The sequence below is a fragment of the Lathyrus oleraceus genome, chromosome 6 (assembly GCF_024323335.1).
Source record: "Lathyrus oleraceus cultivar Zhongwan6 chromosome 6, CAAS_Psat_ZW6_1.0, whole genome shotgun sequence".
NCBI lineage: Eukaryota > Viridiplantae > Streptophyta > Magnoliopsida > Fabales > Fabaceae > Lathyrus > Lathyrus oleraceus.
The window spans coordinates 49,167,240-49,180,209 of NC_066584.1; the positions used below are offsets into that span (position 1 = coordinate 49,167,240).

The window sequence follows — 12,970 nt, forward strand, 5'->3', positions numbered from 1 at the left end:
TTTTTTGTGTGAATAAAGTTCTTAATAATTAAATTTTATTTTGTTTTAATTTTAAAAATTATAATCTGCAGGAAAATTAGCAGATTTCCTGCCGACTTTAAACAAAATAGTTTCGAAAATTAAAAACACGCCCAATTTACTTAGATTAATCGACTATTTAAATCAAGATAATAATATTAAACTCTTATATGCCATCACACCGATTAATCGTCTAGTTTTTAATAAATAAAAATAATAAATAGAAAGATCAATAATTGCCTTATCTCTAATGACATAAGAGCTTATGTGAAGTGTAGATATTGATCTGATGATATTCCAAGATATATGTGGTGCTAGTAACTCCTAATTGTCCCAATAATCATCAACATCTATTACTATTCGAAACAAGACTTTGAAAAGTAAGTCTTGCACCGTGTGTTGAGTGTTTCCTCGTTACTGTCTAAATTGCGAGTATTCAACTTTCTATCAGAAAACCAAAAATGTCATCCTTATCCCTTGTTATGGTGATAGTGTTACTAATACTATTAATATTCTCGAACAGGAGGACACTGTTTCGCATTGGTGATGAACAACAACTACAACAAGAGTCGTCGTGTTCTACAAGGTGCGGTGTTCATAACATCAGCTACCCTTTCCGCTTGAAAAACAGTCCAGAGAACTGTGGTGACAAAAGCTACACGCTATCATGCGAGGACAACAACCAATTGATTTTGTACAATGATGAATCATATGGAAAATCTTATGTAGAATCAATTAATTACAATAACCTCACTATACGACTATTGGATTTCAATCTTCGTTCTAACAATTCACTCCCTCCTTATTATTCTTTTGGAATCTATAGCTTCAGTTCTTACATCTACCTATCGTATTATTCAGACAAAAATGGGTCTTATTTTGTATTGTCAAAATCAATGTTATTTGTGAGCTGTCCAAATCGGATGGAATATTCGTCCGTTGGCAACTGTATGAATATTAGTTCATACACACTGTATGGAGATCCTTTCTATGTTGGTGTTTATGGCAAATCTCTTTCAGAATTGGGGCTGGAAGACGGGTGTCGTATAGAGTATATGTATCTCACTTCTTGGGATTTACAAGATGGCAACAACAGCAACATTTCTTGTACCGACATCCGCCGTATGATGCTTTATGGATTTGAACTTTCTTGGTCCAACGGTCTTTGTGAAGATGGATGGTTTTTATACCTCGATGACAATAGCCAATATCGCTGTATACAGGATGGTAATTTGCTTCAAACCACTCAACCTTTCTCAAAGTTGAATTTATTATCTACTTTAGTCATTTTTTTTACTATAGTCATTTCAAATACACTACTAATAATATAGATGAAATTTTGGCCATAATCACTAAACTAGGTAAAGTCACATTTAGTTTGTACGGTTGCAAAAAGCTAAACCTTTTCTTATTCTATTTTATTTGTGAATGTAATACAATTCATATCTCGTGTGAATGAATTGCAACTGTGCAATTTTTATGCTCTATTTCTTTTAATTTGGATTCCTTAATTTTTCTCCTATTTACAATTACTCTTATCCAAATGTTTTCCACACCTTAAGTGTTAAAAGATATTCAATCTAGTATTGTATTTTATACTCACTCTTTTATAAAATAAAATCCTTACTAAACCAAGTTGTTTGTGAACCATGTTTTGTGTGCGTTCTTGCAGGATTCTGGTTCGTTTTGGCTTCTACTGTCAAATCATTATTATTGTTCACGGGTAAGACCTCACATTCTCTTAATTTAGTGGAAGGCATCCCAAACAAAATGTGAGACTTAAAACTAATAGAAAGTTATCTTAAAAAATATGATGCATTTTTATTGTTTTTGATGGCATATGACATATTTTAAAAAATATGACATATTTTAGAGTTTCAAAATAGGATCAATCCTAATAAAGTATAACAAATTAACAATAAATCTAATAAACTCTAACATACTAATAGCAGCATCCCAATGGTCTTGGAGTGAAGTTTGCATGAATTGACTTAGAGTATGAACTGAGTAGGTTAATTCATGTCTAGTGATAGTTAAGTAAATCAAACATCTAACTAATCTCCTATATCTTGATGGTTTTAAGAATGGAGGTCCCTTAGGCAAAGCAAGTTTGTGATTTTGTTCCGTTGGAAACAAAAAATACTTACAACCAAGCATTGCACATTCTTGTAGAATGTCTAAGGTGTATTTTCTTTTAAATAGGAATATCCCTTCTGACCCTCATGCTAGTTCCAGGCCTAGGAACTATTTAAGCAAAATAAGATCCTTCATGTGGAAACTTTGACTGAGACATTGCTTGAACTGATCACATGTCTCAAGGTCATTACTAGCAATGATCAAGTTATCAACATAGATCAACACAACAAGAAAAATTGATCCATGTGAATAAGTAAATAAACTATGATCAGACTGCTTGTCTTGGAAACCATATTTTTTATCAAAGATTGAGATAACTCGCTATACAAATTTTTAGATGTTTGTTTCAAGCCATACAATGACTTCTTTAATCTGCATACCAAATCTTTGTTTGGAACTTTATATCCTTGTGGATGACTCATATATACTTCTTCTGTCAATTCTCCATGCAAGAAGGGATTGTTAACATCCATTTGATGTAATTTTCATCCTTTCGCCACCATAACTATTAACAAGCATCTATCTATAGTCATTTTGGCCACTAGCGGAAATTTTTCATTGAACTCCCCACCTTATATCTATGTGTAACCTTTTGGAACTAATCATACCTTGTACTTTTCAATCTCACCTGTAGCTTTATGTTTAATTTTGTACACCCATCTACATCCTATCAATTTTGTTCATTGCGGTAAATGAGTTAGTTCTCATGTTCCATTGTCTTCTAGGGCCTTGATTTCTTGAGCCATGGCCTCCCTCCGAACTGTGTCCTTGACTACTTGGGTATATGATTTAGGTAATTCGTCATTGGTAATAGCTGCAAGGTAAGCTCGATATTTTTGTGAAAACTTATCATATTTTAAAATTTTTGAGATGGGATATGTGATACCCGAAGAGAACTCTGGAATTGATGCCATGCACTTGGGGTTTATGTTCATTTTGCCACAATCATAGTCTTTTAGATTATTTGGAGGTCGTCTTATGCGTGGCATGACATGTTTTAAGGCTCCCCCTCATTTGAGACTTCTCATTCACTTTCACTTAATGATTATTTTTTAGAATCATTGGTGACTTTCTCATTCACATCATCTATGGATACATGTTCTTGCTCTATAGACTCACTCTTAATTTGAATTTTTTATTCAGGCTCCTTAATAGGTAAGCTTTCCATAGGACCTGATGTTTGGTCATTATGAAGAATTTCCCCAAAGCTCTGTACTTCCAATTCTGCATCATTATAGAGTGAAAATTCACCATTAAGGTTATCACTTGATGAGTTATTTCTAAAATTAGTAGACCAATTATTGTCTTGTATATGGTAAAGAAAGATATGCTCATAAAACACTATATCTCTCGATATGCAGCATCCGCGAGTCTTTGGATTGTAAACTTTCCATCCTTTTTGTCCTTGTGGATAACCAATAAAAATACTCCTTTCAGCTATGGGGTCAAATTTACGGATCCCCTTGAGTCATTTTTCTTGTAGCACAAGCAACCAAAAGTTCTCGAGTGCTCATAGTTTGGTGCTCTCATAAAAAGTAACTCGTATGAAGTGACCCCCTTATTTTCCATTATAGGGGTTCTATTGATTAGATATGATGTTGTCAATACACAATCTCCCCAAAAACGCAATAAGAGTTTGCTTGAAAATTCAAGGCCCGTGCTATGTTCAAAATTTATCTATGTTTGTGTTCCACATGTCCATTCTGTTGAGGTGTGGTAACACAAGAAGTTTCATACATGATCCCTTCTTTTTGAGTGAATCACTTGAAATAAGAGTTAGTAAACTTTGTCCTATTGTCACTCATAATCCTCTTGATATGCATATTAAGCTGCCTTTTGATTAGATTGCTAAAATTAATAAAATGTTGTAAAGTCTTTGTCTTGTGTTTCATTAAATATACCCACGTGCCATGAGTGTAGTCATCTACGTTGATTAGAAAGTAATGTGATCTGTTGTTTATGGCAGTATGATATTTCCCCCATAAGTCACAGTGAATCAATTCAACAGGTGTTTCTGCTTTATTAATGCTTAAAGGGAAAAGGTTTCTACATTATTTTGCCTTGTGGCATACATCACAACAATTTGCTCTATCAAATTGCATTTGACTAAATGTGAAAAATATTGAAGGACTTGATTTGAGGAATGTCCAATTCTGATTTGCCATAAGGTTTCCATGTCCTTCTTAGTTGCACCCATGACGCCTTATTGATGATGCTTTATGAACACACACGCCCATTCATGTAGGTCACATGATCCAATCTTCCTCTTCGAGGCTTGGTCTTGTATTGTGCAAGAGTTTTGATCATAAATCACATAACAATTTAAATCATATGATAGTTTATGAATTGAAATCAGATTGCATTTAAAGTTAAGAACCAATAACACATCTTTTAACGTAATGAGACTTGATAAATTCACATCTCCCATATTTTCAACTAACTTTGAAATCACTATTGGTGTAGTTATGTAGAAAGGTTTATCTAATTTTATTATTTTCTTTAATATCGAGGTCAAATGAGTCATGTGGTGTGAATTACCACTATCTAGTATCCAATTGAAACAATGTTCAAATTTACTAGTCACGTTTTCATGTGCGTTTGCATGACTTTTGGCACAAACTCTAGGCAGGACATGTCCTGATGTTGCTGCTTCTGGATACTCTTTTCTCTCATTGGCCTGAGAAAAATTTGCTATTTGTTTCCCTTATGATTTGTTAGGTTCTCGCATTTGAGTTCTTCATGATTCCCTACTTACTGGATATCCAACAATCTCAAAGCATTGTGCCTTGACATGTCCAGTTTTCCCACTGTGATCACACTTTAATCTTGAGTGATATTCCTTTCCTCTTTTCCTATATGCACCTAAGTAAAAAACATATGCATTTTTCACCTTAGAATCTCTTTCCTTATCTGATGCAAAACGAGATTCTTCTCTTTGTATTTGATTAAAGACACGCCTAAGAGAGGGTAGTGGACCAAAATTAGATATGGTTCCTTGATATGAGAGTATTGTTCACTATCAAAGCCTCCAAGAAAAAGATGGACTCGTTGTTCTTCTTTCCTTTGTGTCAGTACTTTAGAAGCTCAACAACTGCATTCAGGTAGGGTTTGCAATTCACTCAATTCATCAACAAGACTTTTGAATTGAGTGTAGTAATCTATTACACTTATTTCTGGTTGTTTTTACATTAAACACAAGTGTCTCCACAACTGATGGATTCACAGTGCATTAGTCCGAGCAAAGCGTTCTTCAAGATCCACCCACACACCTCGAGCCGTTGAAGTATGTGAGATGCTGCTGTGTATATTTGGTTTTGTCGCATTGATCAACCAAGTTGTCATCGTTGAATCTGCCTTCTTCTAGTCATGGTACATTTTAGATTGTCTTGATGGTTTCTTGACGCTTCCATCAATGAAATCCAGTTTCGTCTTTGCACACAAAGCCATCTTGATCGATATTGTCCATGTGCGGTAATTTTCTCCATTCAACAATGTTGTCACGAGTGTAGTTCCATGATTATCAGAGTTGTTTAGATGATAAGTTTGTGTGTTCTTTGTTTTAGGTTTGTAGGTATTTTTCTTCTCCAATATCTCTTCCGAATCAAAATAGTGCTCGGATTCAAGTATAGAAAGTTAACTTGAAAAATATATTGTATTCTTATTATTTTTTATGACGCATGACATACCTTTATATATAGGCTCATGATCTATTTTTCAAATCTTAAAAATAGGATCAACCCTAACAAACTAATAACAAACCTAACAAACTAATAATAAACTATTAATTTATCTCTAATAAAAATAATGTTCAAAAAATATTTCTTTTATTTTTTAAAAGATATTTAGGAGTCTTTTGATTAGTATGATGGCCATTTTGTCACTAAAAGGTTTTTACAATAATATTATAATTTAATATTCATAATATAAATAGTCTATATAATAGTCAATTAATTATTACCGGTTTGTCATTAAAAATATTTAATTTTAATATCATTAAAAATAATTATATTGGATTAATCAAACACTAGATACCAAGCTATCCCAATAAAAATACATAGTCATCCAAAAAAACTACAGCAAAAGAACAAAAGCTCATAGGATGAACAACCAAAACAATGAAAAAATCACCATACCACAAAAGGGCTCTAGGCTAGAATCTAACACTAAAGACCATTATCTACATATCATAATCGTTCAAGATTTCTTCCTTGGGAATAACCATGTCAAACTCTCAAACTGTTGTTGGCTCAAGCAAAGAATGGAATTTTTTAGCCAATAAGAGAAAATGCATGAATCAACCGGGAATATATCAAAATATCATTTTCAATAAGATAAAATCTTCTTGTTTTTTAAATTCTCTGTGTTTAGAGACATACCTGAAAAGTTGACATCATTCTGAGCTTTCTAGAATGACCACCGAATGTCAAATCATAATTTAACGATATCCTAAACAAATCCCCTAACATATAAGAAGATCAAAAGTCAAATATAAAGATCATTAAAAAGGACAAAAGATAACCTAAACAACTTAAAAATGACATACCACTTCACACACTACACAAAATACACGAGAACGAGAATGACATGATCATCGTATCTAAATATCACGTCATGCCCTTAGCCTAGAAAATCAACCTCCAAAATATCACGTCATGCCCTTAGCCTAGAAAATCAACCTCCACCGCCATTTACCTTGAAAAGCCATATTAATTAAGTGAAGGTCATGAACACCCAACTCACATTTTTACTTAGGCTAACATATATTAGACTATTTAACCCAAGAAATATCATATTATCTTTCCACCCTGAAGAATCTTCTTTAGATCTTAACTATTCTCTTCCACATCTTAACAAACATTTTAGAAAAGGACAAAAAGAAAATAAATATCAAATTAAGGATCGAATTGAGCGTAACCGCCATTCCCTTAGTCAAACATACTTATGACTTAGCTAGAGCATATGCCTAGTAACAAGGTTAATCAAAAGCTCTTAAGTTCTCTCGAGACGAGTGTTATCATCAATTGAAATCCCAAGGTATTTGAAAGGAAGGGTATCATATTTACAATGAAGGAAATATCCTATAAAAACCATAAAATTGGGTCTATATGTCCCAACTCGACTACACTTAGAAAAATTGAAATGAATGTCTGAGTCCAACTATATCACCTACTAAACAATCCATTAAGTCCTCTCATCACCAGCAGGAAAAGGAAAGAGACTAAAGACTACCCTTTCTTCAAACCTTTTTGAATACTTATCTCTTGGGTCAGAAAACCATTAACAAAGACGACAAGATTATTAAAAAAAACACAATCTCGTACTGAGGCACACAATTTGTGAATAAAACCAAACTTTGCCAACACATAATCCAGGAAAGTCCAACTAACAAAATCATAAGTCTTTTTAAAGTCCACCTTAAAAATTTCTTAGTTTTCTTTGTCAAATCAACAAACTCATTAACCACGACTACCCCATCAAACAATAGTTCCCTTTAAGGAAAAGAGAATAATGGGGAAAAATAAGCTTATCCATTACTTTCGCTAACCTAGCCGCCACTACTTTCGTGATAAGTTTGTAAATGGGTGCCACTAGAGAGATAGTTCAGTAGTCCCCCGATCGTGAAGGGAAATCCCCTTAGGGACAAGGGTAACCGAATAATAGGAAAAAGCATTGGAAGAGATGTCGAGCAATAGAATCGACCAAACAAAATAGTCATATCAAATCTAAGGAGATGTTATAACCTCTTAAAAAAGGGAAGTTAAAACCATTCATACTATAGTTCTTATTCCCATCAACTAAGGACCTCCATATCGACTTCAATAAGAAGAAGATGAGAAGATAAGGCAATATCATCAAAACGTCCCTCTAAGAAAGAATTATACCACAAATAATGACCAAGGAAATATATGTCTCGTTGAACTTTGTCTTTTGAATTGCCACAAACGCGAAGGAGTTGGACAAGATAAACTTCATACATTAATATTTTCAATCCTAATTCCCATTGCAAAAATGTTAAAAGAACATATTAACATTAAACACTAAGTCTATACACATTTGCAAACTTTTCAGGATTGTCTCTTCCTTCCAAAGATACTAACCTATCAACCACTTTCACATCAAAGTACAACGTAATTGTTTATCTAAGTTTAAAATTTTTATATCTGTTTTGTGCTCGAGATCAAACAAAAAAGTACTAGAGGACATGATAACACGACGCTCTTAACGTGTAGCAAGAGGAATAGGAGCACCTTCTAGGAAACTAGACAAGTTAAACCCCTCTAGTACTAATAGCATCCTTAAAAAAATATAAGGAACATTATCCTGAAAAAAAAAATAGAAGCAAAAGGTGTAACAATACCTAGATCTTGAGATTTTTTTTGGAATTTGAAGAGTTTCTTTTTTTGGATTTTTAGAAATATTGTGTTTTCAGATTTTTTTACCATAATTCACATTGTGATTTTTTATGTTTTTGAAAAATTGTGTCTTTAAGATTTTTGGAAAAAATTCGATTGTTTATCGGATTTTTGAAGAATTTCATGAATTTTTATCTGATTTTTGGAAATCTCATGAGTTTTTACCAAATCTTTTAAAAATTATCGGATTTGAACTACCAGACTTTTTAAAATCCTATGAAATTTTAATGGATTTTCAAATACACTATCAGTTTTTTCAAAAAACAATAAGATTTTCCAGATTTTTCAAAAAGTCTATGAATTCTATCTATGGGTTTTTATTTGATTTTTCAAAATATCTATGATTTTTACTAGATTTTTCAAAAAATCTATAAATTTTTACCGATTTTTTTATAAAACCTATTAGTTTGTACCAAATTTAAAAAAAAAACTATGAATTTTTACCGGATTTTTCAAAATATTCTATCATATTTTTCTACAAAATATGTGATTTTACCGGGTTTTTTTGAATAGTCTGATAAATTTAATTTCAATTTTCTTTCCTATTAGAAACGAACTATTGGTGTTTCGAAAAATCCAAAAACTTTCAATTGCACTACCAGATTTTTTGTTCCCTCTTTTTTTAATAAGGGTATTTTGGATATTATGAAAATACATGCGTTTTATTTTGGGTATTATACCTATTGTCCACCACAACAAACATCACCTCATACTATACCAAAAAAAACAATTCAACTTCACCCAAAAAGAAACTTTTAAAATGGGTCAGGTTAAATGAGTAACCGGAGGAATCTTCCTACCGCCCCTAAATTGCACTCTCTAAAGGGGTTGTGATTACGCTTTTGCCCTTGCTATAAATTATCAGATTTTAAAAAAGTTTTGTAAAATTATGGATTTTTCATAAAATTTTCCATTTGGAAGTAGAATTAACATATTTATTGAAAAATTACCAGATATTTTACAAAAGTATGCAGAAATGTCGAACATCGACAAAATTGACGGTAAAAAATTAAGGTTTTATGATTTTTTTAAGAACTTCCGAATTTTTGAAAAAAATAAATATGGAAAGCTGTTATTTGTAAAAAGCCGGAAACAAAATAAACCTACACGATATTTTGAAAAATCTGGCATATGATTGTGAAACCCATACCTGATCGTGAAACCCATACCTGATCGTAATCTTCCAGCCGCTTCCACTTGGCACAGATCTCAACATAAATTGACATTTCACTTCCATAGCATAATTCCCTGCAACCACGTCCTTCTTCTAGTAATTTCCTCCTCTCTCACAATCCATAATTAATTTATCTTTTCTCCTTCTCATCCCACTTACGATATCAGAACGAATAATAACAATAACAATACCATGTTATTTATCAACGAACTACGACCATGCCTAGATGTCAGCCATAGAGGGGAATATCTGACATTTATAACATATACAAAATGAACTATCAATCTATGAGATATAAAAAATGAGGACGGCAGAATTATATAAAAAGTAAATATTTATGTAAAACATACTGCATCAATGGTGAAAAATATAGTAAAATCCACTTGGGAACCATCAGAAATAGGACCGCACAATTGGAACATACTGAATTACCGAATTTTTTGGTCAATGCAAAATATCTGGTATACCAAACTTTCCAAAATATCCGGTATTCAACATTTTTTTCAGATTTTTCAAAATCTCACGTAAAAAAACTTTACATATTCCGGACTTTTCGAAAAATCCGATAAAACGACAAAAGATTTAAGATGTTTCTCAAAAATACGAAAACATTTAAGGTATTTCTGATTTTTTTAAAAAATATCCGGCAAAACTTTTAAGAATTTCTGATTTTTTAGAAAAATTCTGATAAAACTACACAAAAATTCCGAGTATTTGTCAAAAATCCGATAAAACTTCAATATATTTCTGGATATTTGAAAAAATCTGATACAACTTCATACCAGATTTTTAAATGTCACTTAAAAATGCATAAAAATCCAACTTCGCCAAATTTTTTGTATCGAATATCTTGTCTCTATCAAATTTTTACAGAGAGCTTTATTTATTATAATGTAAAACTTTGGAAAGTAAAATAATGAGAAGGATAAATTTATTATTATGAAAAAAAATGTAGGAGTGCCATACAATTTGAGGGTGGCAGAAAGATTGCTTGAGTAATCGATAAAAGTTGGTTGGATCATCATCTAATCAATCATGTTGTATCATATTTTATATTGATTTTGTTTGAATTTTGCCTATGGTATCAAAACAAACACTAAAATACCAAAGAAATTATTTCAATTTAAAGAAATTTTGTTTGATTCATGGTATAGATATTTTAAAACCCATATCACGATTTACTATTTCTCTAGAAAAATATACCAACGTGAAAATAAAGCATTTTACCAGTTATAAGGATATATATCTTGGCTTGCATTCTCCACTGAGAGAGCGTTCAAATTTCTCTTAATTGGACATTTTCTTCTGAATGATGATTTTGTAAGTGGATAATCTATAATAAGTATTTTCTACTATAAAATATCGTTTTTAAGTATGGTTTATTTTTTAGACTAATAAATTATTTTCTCTACAGCTCAAATTGTTGCTTTACTAGGCGGTGTTAAATTCGTGTTTGGAACACCATGTATAATTGTATTATTAGTCTACAAATGGCGACAGAAACATTTACAGAAACATTTATCAGTGTACGATAATGTTGAAGATTTTCTACAAAGTGACAATAACATTATGCCGATAAGGTACTCTTATCGAGACATAAAAAAAATGACAAAACAATTCAAGATAAAACTAGGTCATGGAGGTTATGGATCTGTTTTCAAAGGACAGCTTCGAAGTGGTCGTCTTGTTGCTGTAAAATTATTGGACAGAGGCAAGACCAATGGCCAAGATTTTATGAATGAAGTTTCTACAATTGGTAGGATTCACCATGTTAATGTGGTGCAACTCATTGGTTTTTGTGTGGAGGGGTCAAAACGTGCTCTTATATATGAGTTCATGCCAAATGGATCACTTGAAAAATACATATTTTCTTCTCAAGAGAGTTATTCTTTGAGTTGCGAAAAATTGTATAATGTTTCTTTTGGAGTGGCTCGGGGAATTGAGTACTTACATAATGGATGCAATATGAAAATTCTCCACTTTGACATAAAGCCTCATAACATCCTTCTTGACGAGAATTTTAATCCAAAAATTTCTGATTTCGGACTAGCTAGATTTTATCCTACAGATAAAAGCATTGTGACCTTAACTGCGGTAAGAGGAACCATAGGATATATGGCCCCTGAATTATTCTATAGAAATGTTGGTGCAGTATCTTACAAAGCTGATGTCTATAGCTTTGGGATGTTGTTAATGGAGATGGCTAGTAGAAGAAAGAATTTGAATGCAGTGACTGAGAAATCTAGCCAAATTTATTTCCCTTTTTGGATTTATGATCAGTTACATGATGGAAAGGAAGTAACAATTGAGAATGACACAGATGAAGAAATGAAATTGGCAAAGAAAATGATGATTGTGGCTTTGTGGTGTATACAGACAAAACCTGAGGACCGTCCTTCAATGATTAAAGTGTTGGAGATGCTTGAAGAAGAAGATGGGGAGTTGCAGATTCCTAATAAACCTTACTTTTGTCTACAAGATCAACCAGTTGCAAATGTTACAGATGATAGTGTTGGTAGTTCGTAGACTTCATATGGTACGACAGTAAGGGATGATGACACAAATTATTGTAAAACAAATCTATGTACTATATCTTATTATGGATTAAGAATGCTTTTTAATTGTATTGAAAACTCACTTGTTGAATAAATATATTATCACTAGATATAGAAAATAAACTAACATAACTTTTGTCTTGATTTGCCTATTCTCCATTGAGTTTAAAGCTAGTATAATTTTTAAAGCATATTGAGACACATAAGTTAATTTGGTGTCTCTTGAAAGATTAATTATCCAATGGAATGCACATATTTTGTGTACGGTGTTTTTCTACTAGTACTTTATTTTATTTTTATATGTTGACCAAATGGTAATCACTCAGAAGTGATTTATATAATCACGAGACTCAAGTTCAAACCCGAGTGATGTTGTTGGATCTATCAATATCAAAATTTTCATCTTAAATTAAGATTTATACTCTAACTTTCTTCTTTACTCACTTTTTTTTTTTTTTTTGCATTTTCACATACTTAGCTTGATTTTTAATATGGTATTATCGACATGTGATCTAGTCTCCACCGTTGCATTCCATAAATCTCATCGCTAATATGGTATTATCGACATGTGATCTAGTCTCCACCGCTGCATTCCATTAATCTCATCGCATCCATCTTCGTTTTATCTCAATTTTTCTCTCCTTTCCTCTATCGATTTTTTTCTACTTTGTTTT

At 32.1% G+C, this 12,970-nt stretch overlaps 1 protein-coding gene and 1 long non-coding RNA gene across 3 annotated transcripts; both read left to right on the forward strand.

Moving 5' to 3' along the window:
* The first annotated feature begins 268 nt into the window (after positions 1-268).
* LOC127091267 (rust resistance kinase Lr10) lies at positions 269-12,404 on the forward strand. Of its 2 annotated transcripts, XM_051029854.1 has the most exons (4): positions 269-398; positions 542-1,245; positions 1,691-1,741; positions 11,156-12,404. In XM_051029854.1, exons 2-4 carry the CDS (start codon positions 915-917, stop codon positions 12,265-12,267), a joined length of 1,494 nt encoding a protein of 497 aa, XP_050885811.1. In that variant the 5' UTR covers positions 269-398; positions 542-914; the 3' UTR covers positions 12,268-12,404. The 2 variants fall into 2 exon arrangements, with proteins under 2 accessions (XP_050885811.1, XP_050885809.1); XM_051029852.1 differs by lacking the exon at positions 269-398 and having other exon boundaries at positions 405-1,245.
* Positions 1,748-6,205, forward strand: LOC127091269 (uncharacterized). The gene is made up of 2 exons (XR_007791898.1): positions 1,748-2,975; positions 3,298-6,205. It is a non-coding gene; the product is annotated as an uncharacterized LOC127091269 (long non-coding RNA).
* Positions 12,405-12,970: the final 566 nt, after the last annotated feature.

Excerpts from the sequence above, each read along its gene's own strand:
- LOC127091267 (XM_051029852.1), top strand. The coding sequence starts at position 480 with ATGTCATCCTTATCCCTTGTTATGGTGATAGTGTTACTAATACTATTA. Across the intron at positions 1,246-1,690 it reads ATATCGCTGTATACAGGATG|GATTCTGGTTCGTTTTGGCT; the intron begins GTAATTTGCTTC and ends GCGTTCTTGCAG. Across the intron at positions 1,742-11,155 it reads ATCATTATTATTGTTCACGG|CTCAAATTGTTGCTTTACTA; the intron begins GTAAGACCTCAC and ends TTTTCTCTACAG.